This window comes from Macrobrachium rosenbergii, chromosome 55 (assembly GCF_040412425.1).
Source record: "Macrobrachium rosenbergii isolate ZJJX-2024 chromosome 55, ASM4041242v1, whole genome shotgun sequence".
Lineage (NCBI taxonomy): Eukaryota > Metazoa > Arthropoda > Malacostraca > Decapoda > Palaemonidae > Macrobrachium > Macrobrachium rosenbergii.
In genome coordinates this window covers 18,772,866-18,791,986 of record NC_089795.1, presented here as the reverse complement: position 1 = coordinate 18,791,986, position 19,121 = coordinate 18,772,866, and the positions used below count along the sequence as shown (strand labels likewise).

Genomic DNA, 19,121 nt, shown 5'->3' with positions numbered 1-19,121 from the left:
TCGTCACGTTGTCGTAATGTTTGCACCATTTTATATTAGTCGTTACATAAAGTTTTATATATGGAAATGTGCAAAATTTCATGTAGAATACAACAGAAAATAACTCATGGTTGTAGCTTTTATCAGTTTTGAAATATTTTCATATAAATCACGATAAATTGAAAATATTCGACTTTCGGTCAACTTTAACTCGACCGAAATGGTCGAAAACTGTAATTGTAAGCTAAAACACTTACAGTCTAGTAATATTCAATCAATTATTTTCATTTTTCAACAAACGGGAAGTCTCTAGCACAATATTTCGATTTATGGTGAATTTTTGAAAAAAACATTCAGCAATAAGGTTCTTCAGCTTGAATTGAGGCTTCCTGTCAAGACGGTTGCAACACTTTCATAGCTTACCATAACAGTAATCCAGCAATGGGGAATTTTTTGTACAAAAGTTTGGTATGGTTACGGGTAATCCCTTATCTCCTGGCCTTAGCAATATTTACATGGAATTTTTTGAGACAAAATTCTTACCAAGAATTTTGCCCCAAAAGGTATATGGTTTAGGTATGTAGATGACATTTTTTGTATCTGGCCAGTTCACGAAAATCTCCAGGAATTTCTTGTTAAGCTAAATAATTTAGTACCTTCTATAAAATTTACCGTAGAGGAAGAAAGAAATTGTAATTTGAATTTTCTTGATGTAACTGTACATAGACATGATAGAAATTTCATCTTTTCAGTCTTTCGAAAATCAACTAACATTGCCTCTTTTGTTCATTATTATTCCAATCACCATCAGAATGTTAAATTCTCTGTTTTTTTCTGGAATGTTCTTAAGGGCTTTACGTGTTTGTAGCCCGCAGTTCATTGATGCTGAGATCAAAACTATTTATGATATTGCTTTGAAACTTAAATACCCAATGACCTTTGTAGATGTAGCATGGAAAACATTTTATTTAACTAATAACAAACTTGAATTCAGCAAGCATATTCTCAAATTACCAGATGATGAAAGGTTTTTACAAATTCCTAGAATTTTAAAGCTTTTCAACATAAATGTTGTTTTCAGTAATTTTAATGTTAAGAGTTTAGTGATAAAAATTCTCCTAAAGATGTTTCTGGCTGCATCTATGAAATTCCTTGCAGAAAATGTGATAAAATATATTATGGACAAACTGGAAAACCACTTTCACAGTGAATCAAACAACATCAATATTCTGTGAGAACTGGCCAAATATCGAATGCATTATTCGTACGTGTGAGAGATTTAGATCATCCTATTAACTGGAGTAAAGCAAGACCTTTAGTCCCGTGCAATGATACAATGCAATGGTTAAGTAAGAACATTTTAAGAAATACCCTATTATTGGCCGAAGCAGTAGTTTACACCAAATAGCCTAGGATTAAATATAAACAATAACCAAGCCTAGACAAAAATGGTAGCCTAGCTACAAGGTTACATATTAGTGAGTTTGTTTTATATAGCCTATACAATTAAGAGTGATCTAAAATAATCTGGATTAGGCAATATCCTATACTAAGCTAAGAAAGAACATTTTAAGAAATACCCATTATTGGCCTAAGTGGTAGTTTAGAACAAATAGCCTACGATTAGATATAAACAGTATCCTAGGCTTGATAAAATGATAACCCAGTTATGACTCAGTAGCCTATCTGTATGGCTACATATTAGTGGGGTTCTTATGTAGCCTGTTCATTAAATGAAAGGTGATATAAAAAAGGTGGTCTCAGACAAATATTACTATTAGAGAGTTCTTTCCTGTATAGTTTATATCCTTACTATTAGAGAGTTCTTTCCCGTATAGTTTATATCCTTACTATTAGAGAGTTCTTTCCTGTATAGTTTATATCCTTAAGTGTGATTTCAATAAGCCTAGACTAGGCAGTGGACTGAAAGAAATCCTCTACTCTTAGCCTAACGTAGATTATGCTAGAAGCATTAAGCTAACCCATATAAAACAGTAGCTTGATTAGTTAAACAAATTAGTTTATAGTAGTTATCATGAATGGCATGATATTCAAAATTAAATATCACACAGCCCTTGCAAAAGGACTAACAGTGTATGGTAATACAGCTATATACTGGTGTCAAAACTAATCTAAATCTTAGGACGTTTAAGTTAACATAGATTTTTAACACATATAACAATATGGTAAATAAATATATTACAGCTACACACTTGTAATCAAATTAGCCTGTAATATCAAATATAATATCTATATAAGGACTACAAACAATTAGTACTAACTAGTTTCTAATAACAACTTGTTTTATATCCCTACAGGGTCACCATTATGCAGGACCCTAAGCTCAAGTGTTCTGCAGCAAATTGCTCAGTTCGTTCTTTGCTAGTGGGTATGGCCCAGACCACATGCCATGGGCAAAGTCCTTGTAAAAAAAAAAAAAAAAAAAAAAAAAAAAAAAATCTGGAAAAAAAAAAAAAAATCTGGTTGGTCACCAGATTTGTGCAAAATTTGTAGTATGCTCCTGGCAGCAAGTTCTAAAGACAAAACAGCTTGTTTTAAGCTGTCTCGATGGGTCCTAGCATTCAGTAAGGGTGAGAAAAGAGGAGATTATATTTTTCCAGCAGAACTCCGGCAGCAGATATTTAACCCTTTTTCAGAATAAAAGATCTATGTTTGGGCCAAAACCCATTAACATCAGTCCCCAGTACCTCCCAGGTTAACCCCGCAGAGGTAGAAGAGTCTTTACATGAGGGTGACATTCCTGCTAATGATCACAAAGTGGACACTGCCACAGAAATAGACCTGCTGAACCCATAAGGATCTCAGGGACACAAATTTCAGCTAATCATGGGAGAAACCTTCCAGAAGGAATTCTATCCCCAATGCAGCTACCAGATGCTGCAGAGGCTCTTTCCCCCAAAAGGGATACTAGGATCCACCTAACCTCAACTAAAACTACTATATTTTCGGAAGGGTGTAGTAACTCACCCAGGACTTCTGCCCCTCGGTTAACAGGCAGTTATAGTTCAGTTGTTTAAGCTGTCAGATTGTACAACCAAAAAGGGATACATAGTTTGTGACATTTGATCAATTCCGTAAGGAAATTATGAATAACATCAAAGATGTCCTTGCAACAGAACGGCAATATATAAGGGACATGATACATGATTCTAAAAGGGAAATTAGATCAGTCCTGTACAACCCAAAGTGTAAAAGTACAGCATCCTATAACTGAAAAGTGAGAATGGATACAAATTCTGCCCAAACAAGTTCTAATGTTAGAATTCTGACTGGAAACAACAAAATGGCCAGTTCAGACTACAAAACTTCAGCTCAAAACATAATAGGGGCTCCAATATTCACCCTTGATGATACTGACAATCCTTGGCAAGATTCCTCAATGTGCATTTCCTCCTGAAGGTAAGTACCTAATTAAGAGAAAAACCATCATTAAAGTTGTACATGTAGAATTTTGAGACAGGGCAGCATTCCCTAATACAGAATGGCACAAGGAGAAACCACTAAAAGAAATGTTTCTCCTACCTGTGTCTATAATATTAAAAGTTACAGAAGACACCCTTTACCAGGTCAACAGAAAATGGATCTCTTCTGCCATTTTGAATAAGACCCAATTTGCTCGCCAAGTACCCCCAACCTTCTGTCCCTTCACTTTCAAAATAATTAATCATGTGAAGGCAGATTTTCAGAATTTTGCAGTGACTAGAAAACGAGAGACAATGGCAGAATTAAAGCCATTTGCCACAGTCATCCCAGTTTCAAATAATTCCACCAAGGAATGGGCAATGCTTCAATTCCCTTTTGAAAGGAAAAAGCTCCCTCTAGATATAGCTACTCAACAGTTCGGGGACCCTTTGAGAAGAATCTCTGAGGGGACAGCCTCTGCAAAATTTCATGCTGGGATCCATCTCCTTAGTATCATAAGCACCTTGCCACCAAAAGGCTTCCAGAAGATTCCAGAACAATTTTTGCTGTTGTGGCCAAAAGTCCTATGAGAACCCTATGTGAAGCACTCTGTGAATTTCTAGAGTGGCACATGAAAGCGTAAATGGAAACACTGGAGGGCTTCAGCAAATCACTCCCCAATGTGACTTCATTATTACACTCTAACCCCTTCTGTAAGGACCCGTTTGAGGAGTCTGTTGTGGTTCAATTTAATGAGCAAGCCAGCCAACAGAGTTGTACAGTGTACACTCTCCTGGGAAAAAGGGAATTCAGGAAACAAAAACCCAAAACTTCCCTTTACCTATCCCAAAACAGGCTTACTATGATAAAAAATCATATAAGCCTTCAGTCAACCCCAAAAGTTTTCCTCAAAAACAGGTAGGTGGTCAGAAGGTACAACTCCCTACAATGGGACAACAACAACAGCAAGGACATCCTTTTCACAAGGTCCAAAGACCCTCTCACAAGGGAAAAGGAAAAGCAACACCCGGAATGCCTATCAGAGGCCAAGGCAGAGGAAGAGGTGGATACCAACAGGAACTGTATGGTTGGGTGTCGGCTTCGACAACACCGCAGGCAATGGAGGTCTTCCCCTAGGGGACACAGCATTATTTTCAACAGGCTGAGGTGGAAATGGTCTCATTCCCAACCCCCTCCTTTAAAGGGGTTCCTCCAAAAACCAGACCCCTCTTTGGAAGATAATGTGCAGAAGAAGGCCATGTTAAAGGGAGCCATAGAGAAACATGCGTATATTCGCCACCAAGCACGTCTCTTCAGTGTCCCCAAAATGGATTCCTGTGAATGAAGAGTGATCCTCGACCTATCAACATTGAACAACCACATTATTTGCCAAAAGTTTCAGATGACTACCGTTGCCAAGTACTTACGTTCAATCATTCCAAAAGGGACCTGGACAGCTTCTATAGATCTGAAAGATGCATATTGGCATGTCCCTATTGCCGTTCCCTTCCACCCCTTCCTAGGGTTCCAGATAGGGAAAGATACATGCTGGTTCAGTCATGTCCTTTGGGCCAAACATTGTCCTCCCAAAATTTTTTACAAAATTAGCAATGGTAATTGTTTGAGAACTCAGACAAGAAGGAACGCAACTAATAGCCTACCTAGACAACTGGTTAATCTGTGGACCAACATGAAACAGTGCTTGAAAACCTAAGAGCAGTGGTCAACAGACTCCAGTCAAAAGGTTTTCTAATAAATTGGAAAAAATCCTGCCTCACGCCCAGCAGACGTTTTCAATGGCTGGGAATGTATCGGGATACTCTTCAAGGCCTGTTGTCTCTCGTCATCAATACTCAAAACATAATAAGGAAAACATCTCAAAGCATTCCTCCCACAACCCAGAGTTTCCATACGGCAATTAGAATGCATGATGGGCCTGCTGCAGTTCGCATCAGTAATAGATCCAATACTCAGATTGCAACTAAAAATGTGAACAAATTCTGGCTATCGTATGCAAGAAAAAAGATGTGAAACTGACCTCATCAAAAGAATAAAAAATTTGGGGAGATACTTTGGCCTTGGACCCAGAAAGAATCTCTAACAAAACAGATCACCCTGACTCCTCCCTCTGTGTGAACGATAATACACACAGATGCCTTGTTGACAGGTTGGGGAGGACACTGGGAGGATCATCAGGTGGTCAGCTACTCTGAGGAACTGTCATATCAATTTTCTGGAGCTAATGGCTGTATTTTTGTCTCACAAAAAACACAAACTTCCAGAAGAGTCACACATTTTGTTGGTTCTAGACAACATGACTCCAATGTCCTGCATCAAGAGGTTGGGATCATGTTCACCTCCTCTCAATAGGGTAATGCTATCCATCCTTTGGATAGTGCAAGCAAGGAAGTGGCACTTGTCTGCAATTCACCTCACAGGGTCTCTCAATGTAATAGCAGACTCTCTATCAAGTAAAACAACAGCCTCAACACAGTGGATGTTGGATAACCACTCTTTTCAAACAATTGCCAACATGCTTCCACAACCAGGTGACCCTGTTTGCCATATGCAAGAATCACAAACTTCCTGTGTATATGTCTCCAAACTTGGACAATCAAGCAACAGCAAGAGATGCCTTCCTACAAGACTGGAACAAATGAAAGACAATATACTTCTTTTCTCCATTGTCCCATATTTCAAAGGTTTTGAGTAAGCTTCTAACCTTCAAAGGAACAGCTTACTTAATAGCACCAAACTGGCCAAACAGGCATTGGTTCCTATTACTCCAACAATGGGCAAAGAGATCAATTCCACTACCATCTGCTGTTTGATCCCAGACAGTAGGAGGGAAAGTCGTCTACGCATCCTCCTTTCTCTGAGCCGAGACCTTCATGTATGGATTTTTTAAATATTGTCTACTGTGAAAATAACTCACCCAGCATTGCTAGGTACCTAATGCAAAAACCATGGACTTCATCTATCCGACAATACTAGTCCATGTGGAAGATGTGGTTAGATTGTATCCATACTGAGAGCCCAGTTGAGATTTCTATGGAAACACTTGTAAATTTTCTTATATATCTTTTTGAAGACAAATGCCTTTATGTTCTAACAACCATGGCATACAAGGCTGCATTAACAGAACCCTTGCTTTATGGATTCGGGATTGACTCTATTATAGAAATTGCCACTTCCCTTCTGTGGTTTTTTGCACTACAAAGACCTACTCCTGAAAAGCTTCCAATTACTTGGTCCCTGAAAAAGGTACTCAGACTTCTATCTACCCCTCAATTCAGCGGACCATATACAACCACAACTCACATGCTGCAAAAGGCGATCTTGATTGCATTAGCATCAGGAGCTCGTATTAGTGAACTGGGCTCCCTTAAACGGGGATGGTACATCAGGAAAACAGCTGACCATCAATTAGTATTGTACCCTGGCCCATCATTCCTGGCCAAGAATGAGAATCATTTAAGAAGGAAATCTATTTTAATAAGAAAACTCAATTTAGTAGACAAAACATTACGCTTGGTTCAAGCACTTAAGGTTTACCTAGGCGTCACAGCAAACATCCCAGAAGATCAAATTTTCCTACACCCTAGCACAAATAAACCACTTCTCTAAAAGGGCTGAGAATAATTTTAGTGTCCCTCATTAAAAAGACAAATCCACACTCCTTTCATAGGTCACATGATATTAGGAAAGTAAGTATGTCGTTGGCCTTCTTCAGAAATGACTCTTTCAAAGAAGTCTCCGAATGTACAGGGTGGTCATCAGGGACAATGTTCTTAAAACATTATTGCCACAAGCTAGAACAAATTTGATTACACTGTGTATCAAGTGGGTGGTATGGTTAGTCCTAACCCAATACGAGCTACAGCGGAAATCAGGGGTCTCCTTATCAACTGGGTATGCTAACTATTGCTGGAGGAAGGTGTGATAAGACAGCGACCAAACCCAGCATGCTTAATTAAGTCACTGTAGAACTTCACCCTAAAACATAAGTTGGTGTTTAGTTTTTTGTTCTTTGTTACCAAAACCTGAGGGGTATCTGGAATAGTGAATGGGGTTTGAAACTTGTGGCTTGACCTCGAATCAGAAATGTTTTTTCTTTGGGTTGTTGGGATTTAAGCCTTTTTGTCACCTGTCATTTTCTTTGTAAAGCTCCTTGAGGAAAAAGCAAACGACTACACTATCAAAAAACAGGTTTTGATATAGGAAAAACCTATTTTTGGTAGTCGCTGGTAGTCCTCAAAACCCTCCCACTTCCCTGACGAAAAGGCATGGGATTTGGGTGAGGGATCATCCTGCATTGACCAACAAAAAGTTACGGCTTCTTGGTCTTTGTGGCGGTCTGTTTTTCGACAATACGGCAAACTGCGCATGCACAATAATCACTTCCTCTTCTAGCATGTTTCGATGATCGAAACAACTGGGTACAGCTTTGCTGAAGATAAGGGAAAGTGTCCTCTTATCTTTGAGTCCATTATACACTCCATCATAGTGTTTATCATTACGACACAATACCTGGCCAAGAGACCAACTAAAAGAGAATTCTTTGATATTAGTTTGGTCACCATGGAGCTCTGGCAGACCCATGGAAGGTCACTCCTTGAGGACTCAACAGCGACTACCAAAAATAGGTTTTTCCTCTGTCAAACCTGTTTATTATTTGCAGACACAATTCTGAATACCTAAGGTAGTGAGCACACATCATCATCCAACAAATTTGTCACACAACTACATGAAGTTGCAACTGCTTTTACATTATAAATTTTTACCGTCAATAAAGGTAAAAGATATGGAACTAGTACCTCATGTGCTAGCCTAATCAAATACCTCACAGAAAATATTGTGTTCTTGGGCAAAATCACGAAACAAAGTTAACTTTCCCTCTTCCAGGCTTTAAGACATTCTGGGTTTTCTAAAACCACAAAACAAAATTAACTCTGCCTCTTCCCGGCTTAAAATTTGACAACGATTACTAGGTTTTCTAACAAAACAAAAATTTACTTTACCTCTTACACGCTTAACCTTTGACAAAGACATTCTAGGATTTCCAAAACCACAAAATGTAAAATTAACTTTGACTCTTCCAGACTCAACCTTTGACCAAGACATTCTAGTATTTCCAAAACCACAAAGCAAAAGATTACTTTGCCTCTTCAGGCTTAAACTTTGACAAAGACATTGTGAATTTTCTAAAACCACAAAACATTAACTTTGCCTCTTCCAGCCTTAACTTTCGACAAAGACTTTCTAGGTTTCCTAAAACCACAAAACAAAAGGCCAACTTTGCTGCTTTCTAAACACACAAAACGAAAGGCTAACTTTGACTTTTCTAAGCTTAACCTTCAACAAAGACACAAAACGAAAGGTTAACTTTGACTTTTCTAAGCTTAACCTTCAACAAAGACATTCTAGGTTTTATAAAATCACAAAACAAAAGGGTAACTTGGCCTCTTCCAGGCTTAATCTTCAACAAAGAAAAACCACATAAGAAAAGGTTAACTTTGGCTCTTCCAGGTTTAACCTCTGATAAAGATGCTCTAGGTTATGTGAAATCCAGAAACAAAAGACTGACTTTGCCTCTTCCAGGCTTAACCTTTGAGAAAGACATTCTAGAACTTTTAAACCACAAAACCAGAGGTTAACTTTGCCTCTTCAAGCTTCACATTCAACAAAGATGTTCTAGTTTCTCTAAAACCATGAAAAAGGTTACCTTTGCTCTTCCAGGCTTAACAAAAGGTTAAATTTGCCTCTTCCACCTGTAAACTTCGACAAAAACGCTTTGTTTTCTAAAACCAAAAAACAAAAGGTTAACTTTGCTTCTTCCAGGCTTAACCTTCTACAAAGACATACTAGGTTTTCTAAAACTGCAAAACAAAAGGTTATGTTATCTCCTCCATGCTTAACCTTCAACAACAAAGTTCTAGGTTTTCTAAAACCTCAAAACAAAAGGTTAACTTTGCTTCTTCCAGGCTTAACCTTCTACAAAGACATACTAGGTTTTCTAAAACTGCAAAACAAAAGGTTATGTTATCTCTTCCAGGCTTAACCTTCAACAACAAAGTTCTAGGTTTTCTAAAACCTCAAAACAAAGGGTTAATTTTGCCTCTTCCAGGCTTAACCTTCAATAAAGACAGTGTATGTTTTTTAAAACCACAAACCAAAAGGTTACCTTTGTTTCTTCCAGGCTTAACCTTCAACAAAGACATTCTAGGTTTTCTAAAACCACAAAAAAAAGTTAATGTTACCTCTTCCAGGCTTAGCCTTTTACAAAGACACTCTAGGCTTTCTAAAACCACAAAACAAAAGGTTAACTTTGCCTCTTCCAGGCTTAATCTTTGACAAAGACATTCTAGGTTTTCTAAATCACAAAACAAAAGGGTCACTTTGCCTCTTCCAGGCTTAACCTTTGACAAAGAAATCCACAAATCAAAAGGTCAACTTTGCCTCTTCCACACTTAACCTTTGACAAAGACATTCTAGGTTTTTTAAAAAAAACCCCAAAAAAGGTTACCTTTGTCTCTTCCAGGCTTAACCAAAAGGTTAACTTTGCCTCTTCTAGGCTTAATCTTCGACAAAGATATTTTAAGTTTTTTAAAGCCACTAAACAAAAGGTTATCATTGCCTCTTCTAAGCTTAACCTTTGATATAGATGTTCTAGGTTTTATAAAACCACAAATCAAAAGGTTACCTTTTCCTCTTCCATGCTTAACCTTTAATGAAGATGTTCTAGGTTTTCTAAAACCACAAAATAAAAAGGTTAATTTTGTCCCTCTAGGATTAGCCTTTGACAAAAACATTCTAGGTTTTCTAAGACCATAAAATAAAAGATTAACTTTCCCTCTTCCAGGCTTAACCTTTGACAGAGACATAGGATTTCTAAAACCACGAAACAAAAGATTAAATTTTTCCTCTTCTAGGCTTAACCTTAGACAAAGATGTTCTAGGTTTTCTAAAACCACAAAACGAAAGATTAGCTGTGCCTCTTCCAGGCATAAGCTTCGACAGTGATGTTCTACATCTTCTAACAAAACAAAAAAGTTAACTTTGCCTCTTCCAAGTTTAACTTTCAACAATGACGTTCTAGGATTTCCAAAACCACAAAGGAAAAAGTTAGCTTTGCCTCCTCTGCGCTCAACTTTCAACATTCTAAATTTTCAAAAACCCCAAAAGAAAAGGTGGACTTTGCCATTTGCTTAAACCACTAAACAAAAGGTTAACTTTGATTCTTCTAGGCTTAACCTTAACAAAGACATTCTAGGTTTCCTAAAACCACAAAACAAAAGGGTAACTACTTCTTCTGGGCTTAACCGTCGACAAAGAAAAACCACAAAACAGAAGGTTAACTTTGCCTCTTCCAGGTTTAACCTCTGACAAAGATGTTTTAGGTTATCTGAAACCACGAAACAAAAGCTTAACTTTGCCTCTTCCAGGTTTAACCTTCGACAAAGATATTCTAGGTTTTTTAAAACCACAAAACAAGAGGTTACCTTTGCCTCTTCCAGGCTTAACCAAAAGGTTAACTTTGCCTCTTCCAGGCTTCACCTTCAACAAAGACATTTTAAGTTTTCTAAAACCCCAAACCAAAAGGTTAACCTTGCCTCTTCCAGGTTTAACCTTTGACAACGATGTTCTAGGTTTTTTAAAACCACAAAACAAGAGGTTACCTTTGCCTCTTCCAGGCTTAACCAAAAGGTTAACTTTGCCTCTTCCATGCTTCACCTTTGACAAAGACACTTTTAAGTTTTCTAAAACAACAAAAGGTTACCTTTGCCTCTTCCATGTTTAACTTTTAATAAAAACATTTCAAGTTTTCTAAAACCACAAAACAAAAGGTTAACTTTCCCTCTTCCAGGCTTAACCTTTGACAAAGACATTCAAATTTTTTTAGATCACAAAACAAGAGGTTAGATTGGCCTCTTCCAGGCTTAACCCTCAACAAAGACATTCTAGGTTTTCTAAAACCACAAAACAAAACATCAACTCTGTCTTTTCCACTGTTAACCTTTGATAGAGATGTTTTAGATTTTCAAAAACCACAAAACAAAAGGTTAACTTTGCCTCTTCTATACTTAACCTTCGACAAAGACATTCAGATTTTCTAAAATCACAAAATAAAAGGTTAACTTTGCTTCTTCCATGCTTAACCTTCAACAAAGAATTCTAAGTTTTCTAAAACAAAAAAACAAAAGGTTAAATTTGCCTCTTCCAGGTTTAACCTTTGACAAAAGACATACTATAATTACCTTAATAGGGCAGAGATGTGCTTCTTCTTCTTTTACCGCCAAAGTTAAATTTGGAGTGCTTACAGTTCTTGGGAAACCTTAGCCTTAACACCATTCTCAGCTCAAAGGCAAAAATGATAAAATAGCATTCTCTTTACAACAATCTTAAGAAGATTACTTGCAATAAACTTACTCTTCTAACTGACGATAATAGCAAAAAGTGTTTCATAGTAAATACTTCAATGGAACTCATTCCAGTGGCCCAAAATGATCTGCAGATAAAATTTTAGTGCGCCGTCTAAATTCCAGAAAGAGACTGAGTTGTAGGGGCTTCAATCCCAACTGATTTAAACACCTTAAGGTGCTGATCCTTAGCCAGGTACAATTGCACAAAGCAATACCGAGGAAAGCATGGAACTTTATCCCTGAAAGTAGACAATGAAAATCTAACTATACCCATGGAAGTGGAGAAACTCTGATGTTTACAAGGGTAAGGGTGTTGAAAATTCCTCTAGAACTGCACCTGGAGCAATACTCAAACGCTGCTTTTGATAAAAGGCTTCAGTTTTTCTTCACTTAAGGGTAGAATCTAAGAAATCTTTGAAAATCCCAGTCAAGTAGGGGATGCAGAAGTTAGTAGAACTGCAGGGAATTCAGTAGTTGAGTTGATTTCTCCTTAATGGAAGAATACAAGTCCCTGAGCAATGCGCTAGTGCTCAAAATTTGTTCAATACTTTTCTTAGAGTAAATAATGAGGGAAAACATACGAGTCTGAATCAGGCCAAGCTTAAAGAATCATCTATTGCTCAAGCCTGAGGGCCTTCAAAGGACAAGCAGTAGACATCATTCCTGTTCATCCACATCTATCAAGTCCACATTTGAGTGCTCCTCCAATTCCACAGAGACTGTTGGGCTCCTGGATGTAATGACAACTCCATAGGCAAACTTGTCCTTCCAGAAACCTCAATCACCAAAAACACTGTCCTTCTATGGAATGAAGTAGCAAACCAATATAATGTTGTTCATATTCGCCCAAAGAAGCAGTCTTTCCGCCATGAATTAGTTTCTGACCAGGTGTCTGCATTGTGGAAACTTCCATAAAACCAAGAGTTCAAGCTCTTAGGGATAAACCTACTAGGAATCTTCGATGGTCTTTCCACCACCCTGAGGTCTCTTAAGCTCTACCTGGTGTAGTGCTGACCATTCTATGGTGTATTGTAAGTCAAGTGCTACAACACTTGTCATAACTGTTTTATGTTACAAGATGGAGGGAAAAAACAACAAAACCTGGACTTAGGTTTAAGAATAAATTTGTTAACACGTAGTTTCAGCATCACTTCTACAGAACCTGGCGACAATGATGGTCCTCGATTTACTTAAAAGCTTAATGAAAGTTTGCTGAAAGTTGCAATCTGTTATGCCGGGACTGTACTGTAATTGTGCCTGGTTATTCTGACTCTCTCCATTAAGGCCACGTTTCCTCACAAAGAAAGCCATTACCATGTAGGAAGCTCCCTTAAGGGCTAAAATTCTTTGAGAACCAAGAAGTGCCTACTTGTCATAGGAAGAAAAAACCTGCATATTGTGAATGTATGCCCTCATCACCAGGTAAAGAAGTGACAGAGAAGCTGGGGATACTGAAAATTATAATGTACAGACTGAGCCAGGTGAAGCAACAAATCCTTTTGGCCTCTGGAATACTGTTGATAGAGTTGGCCAACTTGAACCATTTGACTCAGCAGAAAAGAAATCTTGCTCATAAAAGACGACACCATCTGCCTATGGGCAACAAATTCCTTGTGAATGCTTAAAGCTCTGTACACGAGCTAAAACAAAGTGCCTTGAACAGCAATACCTTCCTTGAAAATACAATATCCTTCAATTATCCAGCTCAAGAGAGCCAAGGGCCCATATAAGGTCGAGTAAAAAAAATCTAGGGATGTTCAAGGGCAACTCCGTACCCTTCCTCATCTACCCTTGTCAATACCACATAACTGTAAACACTCCATAAGCTGATACACAAAACCATCATGCTTTAAACTGAAAACTTTACGCAATAGGTAATTTCTACCTTTTTCCCCATATCTGTAACAAGATATACTACATAAATAAATTTTGAAAAGATGTAACCCTTCTTTTTCTCTCCCCTGTAAATGACAATTCGGTAGATAGGTAGCCTACCTGTGCTTCCCACAGCCTGCCATGGTTTTATGACCATTAATATATTTTTATACAGCAACTTTCTTATCAGTTGTTACCATACTGTATTACCAAATACGAAATACAAAATGTGTATGTGTGTGAACTATTGACCTATACTAGGTGTTACTCTCACAGTATCCATTTGCATAAGTCAAACACGCTATTACTGTACAGCTAAATTTAAGATAAAGGTAATGGTAATGAAACTGATATTTTACTTACTGAACTCATTTACACTGTATTATCATAGTGTTACATCATCGTCATAATATGTATAAACATGATCACCCACCGTTTGCATTAAGCAATGTTTATGTTCTCAGAATCAGCTGACTGAGCCTACTAGCAAAAGAATTAGGAGGATAATTTTTTAGCTACTAAAAGAAATGAATGAATTACTGGAATTATTTTTATTTTTGTACATAAATGTAAAACAGGTATACAAAGGTAAACTAACATACTATTAAAGTAAGGTAGGATCCCTCCAAATCATGAAACAGTTGTTTCCCAATTCGTCTGTTTATATCATACTCGATGTTGTTTATGTCAGTTCTTTGGTAAGTGGTTGTTAATTATATGAGATAGTTATGAATTCTTACATATGTCATGAGTATAGTAATATTGTTTGAAAGCCTAACCTAGTACAATCTACCAAAAATGAAATTCATTTGGTTAGTAAAGACTCACAGGCACTGTTTGTGTAAAACACCTTGTGTTTACATCATTAGTACATATGACAATCTATTTCTGGTGATAAAATTCATTTCTCGTCATAATGTGGTTCGGATTCCACAATAAGCTGTAGGTTCCGTTGCTAGGTAACCAGTTGGTTCTTAGTCACGTAAAATAAACCTAATCCTTCGGGTCAGCCCTAGGAGAGCTGTTAATCAGCTCAATGGTCTGGTTAAACTAGGATATACTTAATTTTTTCAATGACAATTGCCCAAAGCAAATTCATTTTAACAACACTACTAAAAAAGTAATTGATCATTTTCTGCTTTATTGGAATTGATGAATTTTCATTTCACCTCATATCAAGGAAGCTTCATTGGTATGCCTGTGTATGTGTATGTTTGCATGTGGCATTTGATCAATATTGACATTACTGTTTCTACATAGTGTGTGTATTGGTGTATGTGTGTGTGTGTGTGTTTCTTAGCGTGGTATCATGTTTGCCATTTTCCTTTTTCGCTTTGTTTGATTTACTGTACAGACTTTATTTCAGGATACATAAATCACAGAATATAAAGAAAAAGGTATAAGCAATTATGTTAGAGTACTAATATGTTAAAGTTCAATACTTTACCTAATCCAATCTGTATGTATTCCTCAATCACCACAGCAAATAGTGCAGAGTTGCGTGTTGCAAGAAGATGCATGATAGTCACTTGAAGATTAACATTTGCTTTGCAAACTTTAGGTGTTCCACAAATTGTAATCAACTCTGTCAGTAGCCAGCACGTGAATTCTGAAAATAATCAATCAAAATTGCATTTCACCTACGCCCAGCAGAAAGGGGAAATCAGAGAAGGGAAAAATTATATTAACATATGACAAAAACCACGGGAAAGTGGATGTAAAGTGATGGAGGTAGTATTGTTTAGGCAATTTACTCTTAATTCAATGATCAGATTATATATAAATGTTTATTTATATAAGGGATGAATAAAGCCAAAAATAAAGCATTATTAATTCAGGAGCAAAATCTTAAAACATCAAAACAAACCACCTTATTATTTGGAGCCAAATATTACAATTCTAAATACAGCATAATTTTAATATCTAACATGTGTGCAGAGATGTTCACTTTGCTGTAATAAAAAAAAGCATCAAACTGTTTTACAGGCAAAAAAATATTAAATGATGAGTTATCCTGTCAAACATGCTTTCATCAAGGGTAAAGGATGAAGAAAGAGCAATTATAGAATAAAGATGAACAAAAGACTGGCTATGAAGTCATTATATACAAAGAGATGAATCACTGGGTAAATCATCTTTATAGGTAAGTTATAGGTAAACATTAAAAACATAAAATTTTGAGAAAAAGTAGGTGAAAGCAAAACTCTCACGATCTCCATTAAAAATGAAAATGAACATGAAGTTTTTATCATATAAAACATTTGTTCTTACAAATCCATTAATCATAAATAGCCTTACTACTCTGTGCAAATGGCTCCCAGCTACATCCACTTGACAGATCAAGAAAGAAAAATCACACTATGCACACTAGTTCATGATCCATTGGCCTGCAAGGGAAAGCCTCTCATTTTTCTGTGTGACTTTGGCAAAGCAGAGGTGATTCTGTATTTCTAGAATTATGACCTATTTTTGTCATGTGAGGTGGAATTCATTTGCTTCAATTAATACACTTTTCATCTTGTGTTGTCATCAGAGTACATGTTTTAATGTTTACTGCCTTCCTGTTGCAGGCATGCTTGCTGCTGCTGTAATACTGTAAGTGCTCAACTGTTTTCATTTTGTTACTTTGACCCTAGGCTTCCTGTTCCCTATTCTGTTATTTATTTTTCCGTAATTTCACCTATCATGGGATTCCTTTAATTTTGCTTGGGTTTCCAAACATTTTTTATCTTTATTATGCATTAATTTTGGCTTTGTTTAGCATGAGAGCTTCATAGAGTACAGTTCTGTACCTTCCTTAGAATTTACTGGTTTAAATAATTATCTAGTAAATTTGCTACTCAGTTCAACAGTCAACAGTAATGTTACCTTTGGTCCTCCATTTGTCTCACTTTTATTCATTGCTTTGTATTCCTTTAGCTGTGTTAAGTTGTATTTAGTATTTTATTATTGTGATTAATATAATTCCTCCTGGTTATGCTAGTTTTACATGGAAATACATCACCTTAATAATGCCTTAGCATACCTGTGGGTTCAAATGCAAAGTGATGCACCTCCTTCATACCATCCTTAGATAATGTCCAGTGTTTGAAGTGCCCTATGTGCACTAGCCAATAGTAACAAACCCATCAGTCACAAAATCCAACTGAGTTCAAAAATGTCCACAGACATGCCAATTCTGAAGTCTCATACACAAAAGAAAGAAGGCTACAAACAACTCTACATGCATGTGTGCCACTGGACTGTAAATTGTAACTCTCTACCAAAGAGCATCTCATCAAAGTTAAGTGACCCAGCAAGAATGAAGGGAAAGAAGATAGGTAATCACTACATGACTCAGAGATTTGTATAGAAAACATGTTTTGTTAAAAAAACCTAGTTTCTTCAAACTAACACATCAATCATACTGAGCCCAAACCACAATTTAGACAGGTAGTCAATCAGCAGATTCCCAGCTTTGGCATGTGTTCAATGGATCCAGCATAGCATTTGGGAACATAAAAGATTAGAAACAAAATTTCCCACAATTCCCAAGAGATACTGAAAATTGCTGAGTGGACAAGAGAAAAAAACAATGTGTACTTTTTAAACATCTGAATATACTTGAAGAATGGTCTGCTTCAGCAAATAGGATACCATATTCTTAGATACCACTTCCTTCCACTGATGTGTGGACTAAAGTCTAACGTCCTTGCTACTTGTGCCTAGTTCTCTTTTGGTAGTAATGGATGGCTCTTGCAGGACAGAGGTGGACATCTGCAATGTTGGATGATAAAAATGGAATTGCAAACTGATCACAAAATCAGGAGCAAAACACAAGCTAACTCAAGAATAAATTTCAGTATAAGTAATATTGCCAGACAGAGCGTGTAACTCATTTACACACCTTGGAAGCCTATGGATCAGTGGAAAAAGTGTTCATAGTGAGATGCTGCAATGAAATATAATAAAATGGTTCATAAGGGACCCTGAAAAGGCTTCAAAGGATTAAGGAAAGGCCCTATTTTGGCAGCTAGATTATCCTAAAAGAAAAACATTCCTCTCAAAGTGATGAATCATCTGAGGTATCTGCAGGCAACCACTTCAATGCCTCAAAGTTCCTGAACTTGGAGAGAGCCCCACACTAGCCTCTGATTGCAGACACTGACTTCTCCAGGGGAGCAGATACATGAAGTCTACAATCACAGGTGTAACAGCATTCAGAGGATTGATATTCTTTCCAGTACATCAACAAAAGAATTTTCTCCATTTCACCTGACCAGGCATAAATTTGCAGAATGGTTAGGTGATGTAGAACATATGGATGTGTGGCTGCTTCAAGAGTAGGCAAACCAGAAGGCCAAAAGGCATAGAATCATGAGGTAACCTGGTGAGGATGACTGAACATTGAAGCAAAAATATTCTCCTGCGCAGTATCAACAAACCAGGCATACTGATGCATAAGCCCGACCACTAGGCACAGAGGGCTAACAAATAGTTATGGGAGCAGGCCAGTCATCAGGCAAAGAAGGCAAAATATGTATTGAGATAGTGGGCAAAGAGTCAGGTGAGTGGGATGGCTGAGCGGCAAGCATTGACACATCACTAGATTCTTTTATATAGACTGATGTCACAATAGCTAAGGTGATACAACACCAGAAGACAGATGTCCCTTCACCTCGACAAGATAGGCCAAAAATCCAATGGCCAACCAGGATTCCAAAGCAGACAAAGACAAAACTTTGCCAGCAAAACACATTATACCTTGCCCAGTATGATCCCTTGTAATCACAATGGTCCCATTAGTTAGCAGACCTGTCCCACAAAAAGTCAGTAGGCCAGTACAGGCCTTGACATGTAATTCACAGCAGTGTAGGCTTCCTCTTGAATGAGGACATGAAGAGAAGGTGGCAAACCTTCACAAATTCACTTTGGCATAGGTACTGTATAAGTAAGCAGGCAAACACTACATAAGTAGTAAACACTATACACGTTTATAAGCAGTATGTTTACAGACAAAATGTAAATTTACATAGTGGAAAATGGGCATTAAAAGAAATACCAATTATAAGCTGCAATGAACACAATGTAACAGGTACTGTGGCAAAGCCAAGCATTTAATAAAAAAAAAAAAAAAATAAACTGAAAATTACAGAATGTAACACAAGAGAATACGAATGCCTACCTCTTACCATTAGCTAAGAAGCTGAATAATTATAACTGACAAAGAGAAATTCAATAAACAAAGAAAAAAAAAAACTTTGCTAACAACTATTCTAATATAAAAAGAAAAAGAAATTAGGTTAAGCACTCATAAAAGAATAAACAAAATATATCATAAATGACAAAAATGACTGTGTAGTATCTAAACTCCTGATGTTTAGTTGTGAAAAAGCAATGTACTAAGGTCGGTAGTTAACTTATCAATGGGTCAAAGGTGTG

General features: G+C 37.1%; 1 protein-coding gene across 1 annotated transcript in view; it reads right to left on the bottom strand.

Moving 5' to 3' along the window:
- The window catches only part of mei-41 (meiotic 41), a 593,070-nt gene that overhangs the window by 522,319 nt on the left and 51,630 nt on the right, over nt 1–19,121 (bottom strand). The window contains exon 4 of the mRNA XM_067099620.1: nt 15,148–15,309. Within this exon, the coding sequence (XP_066955721.1) occupies nt 15,148–15,309 (162 nt within the window). The remainder of the gene's footprint in view (nt 1–15,147; nt 15,310–19,121) is intronic.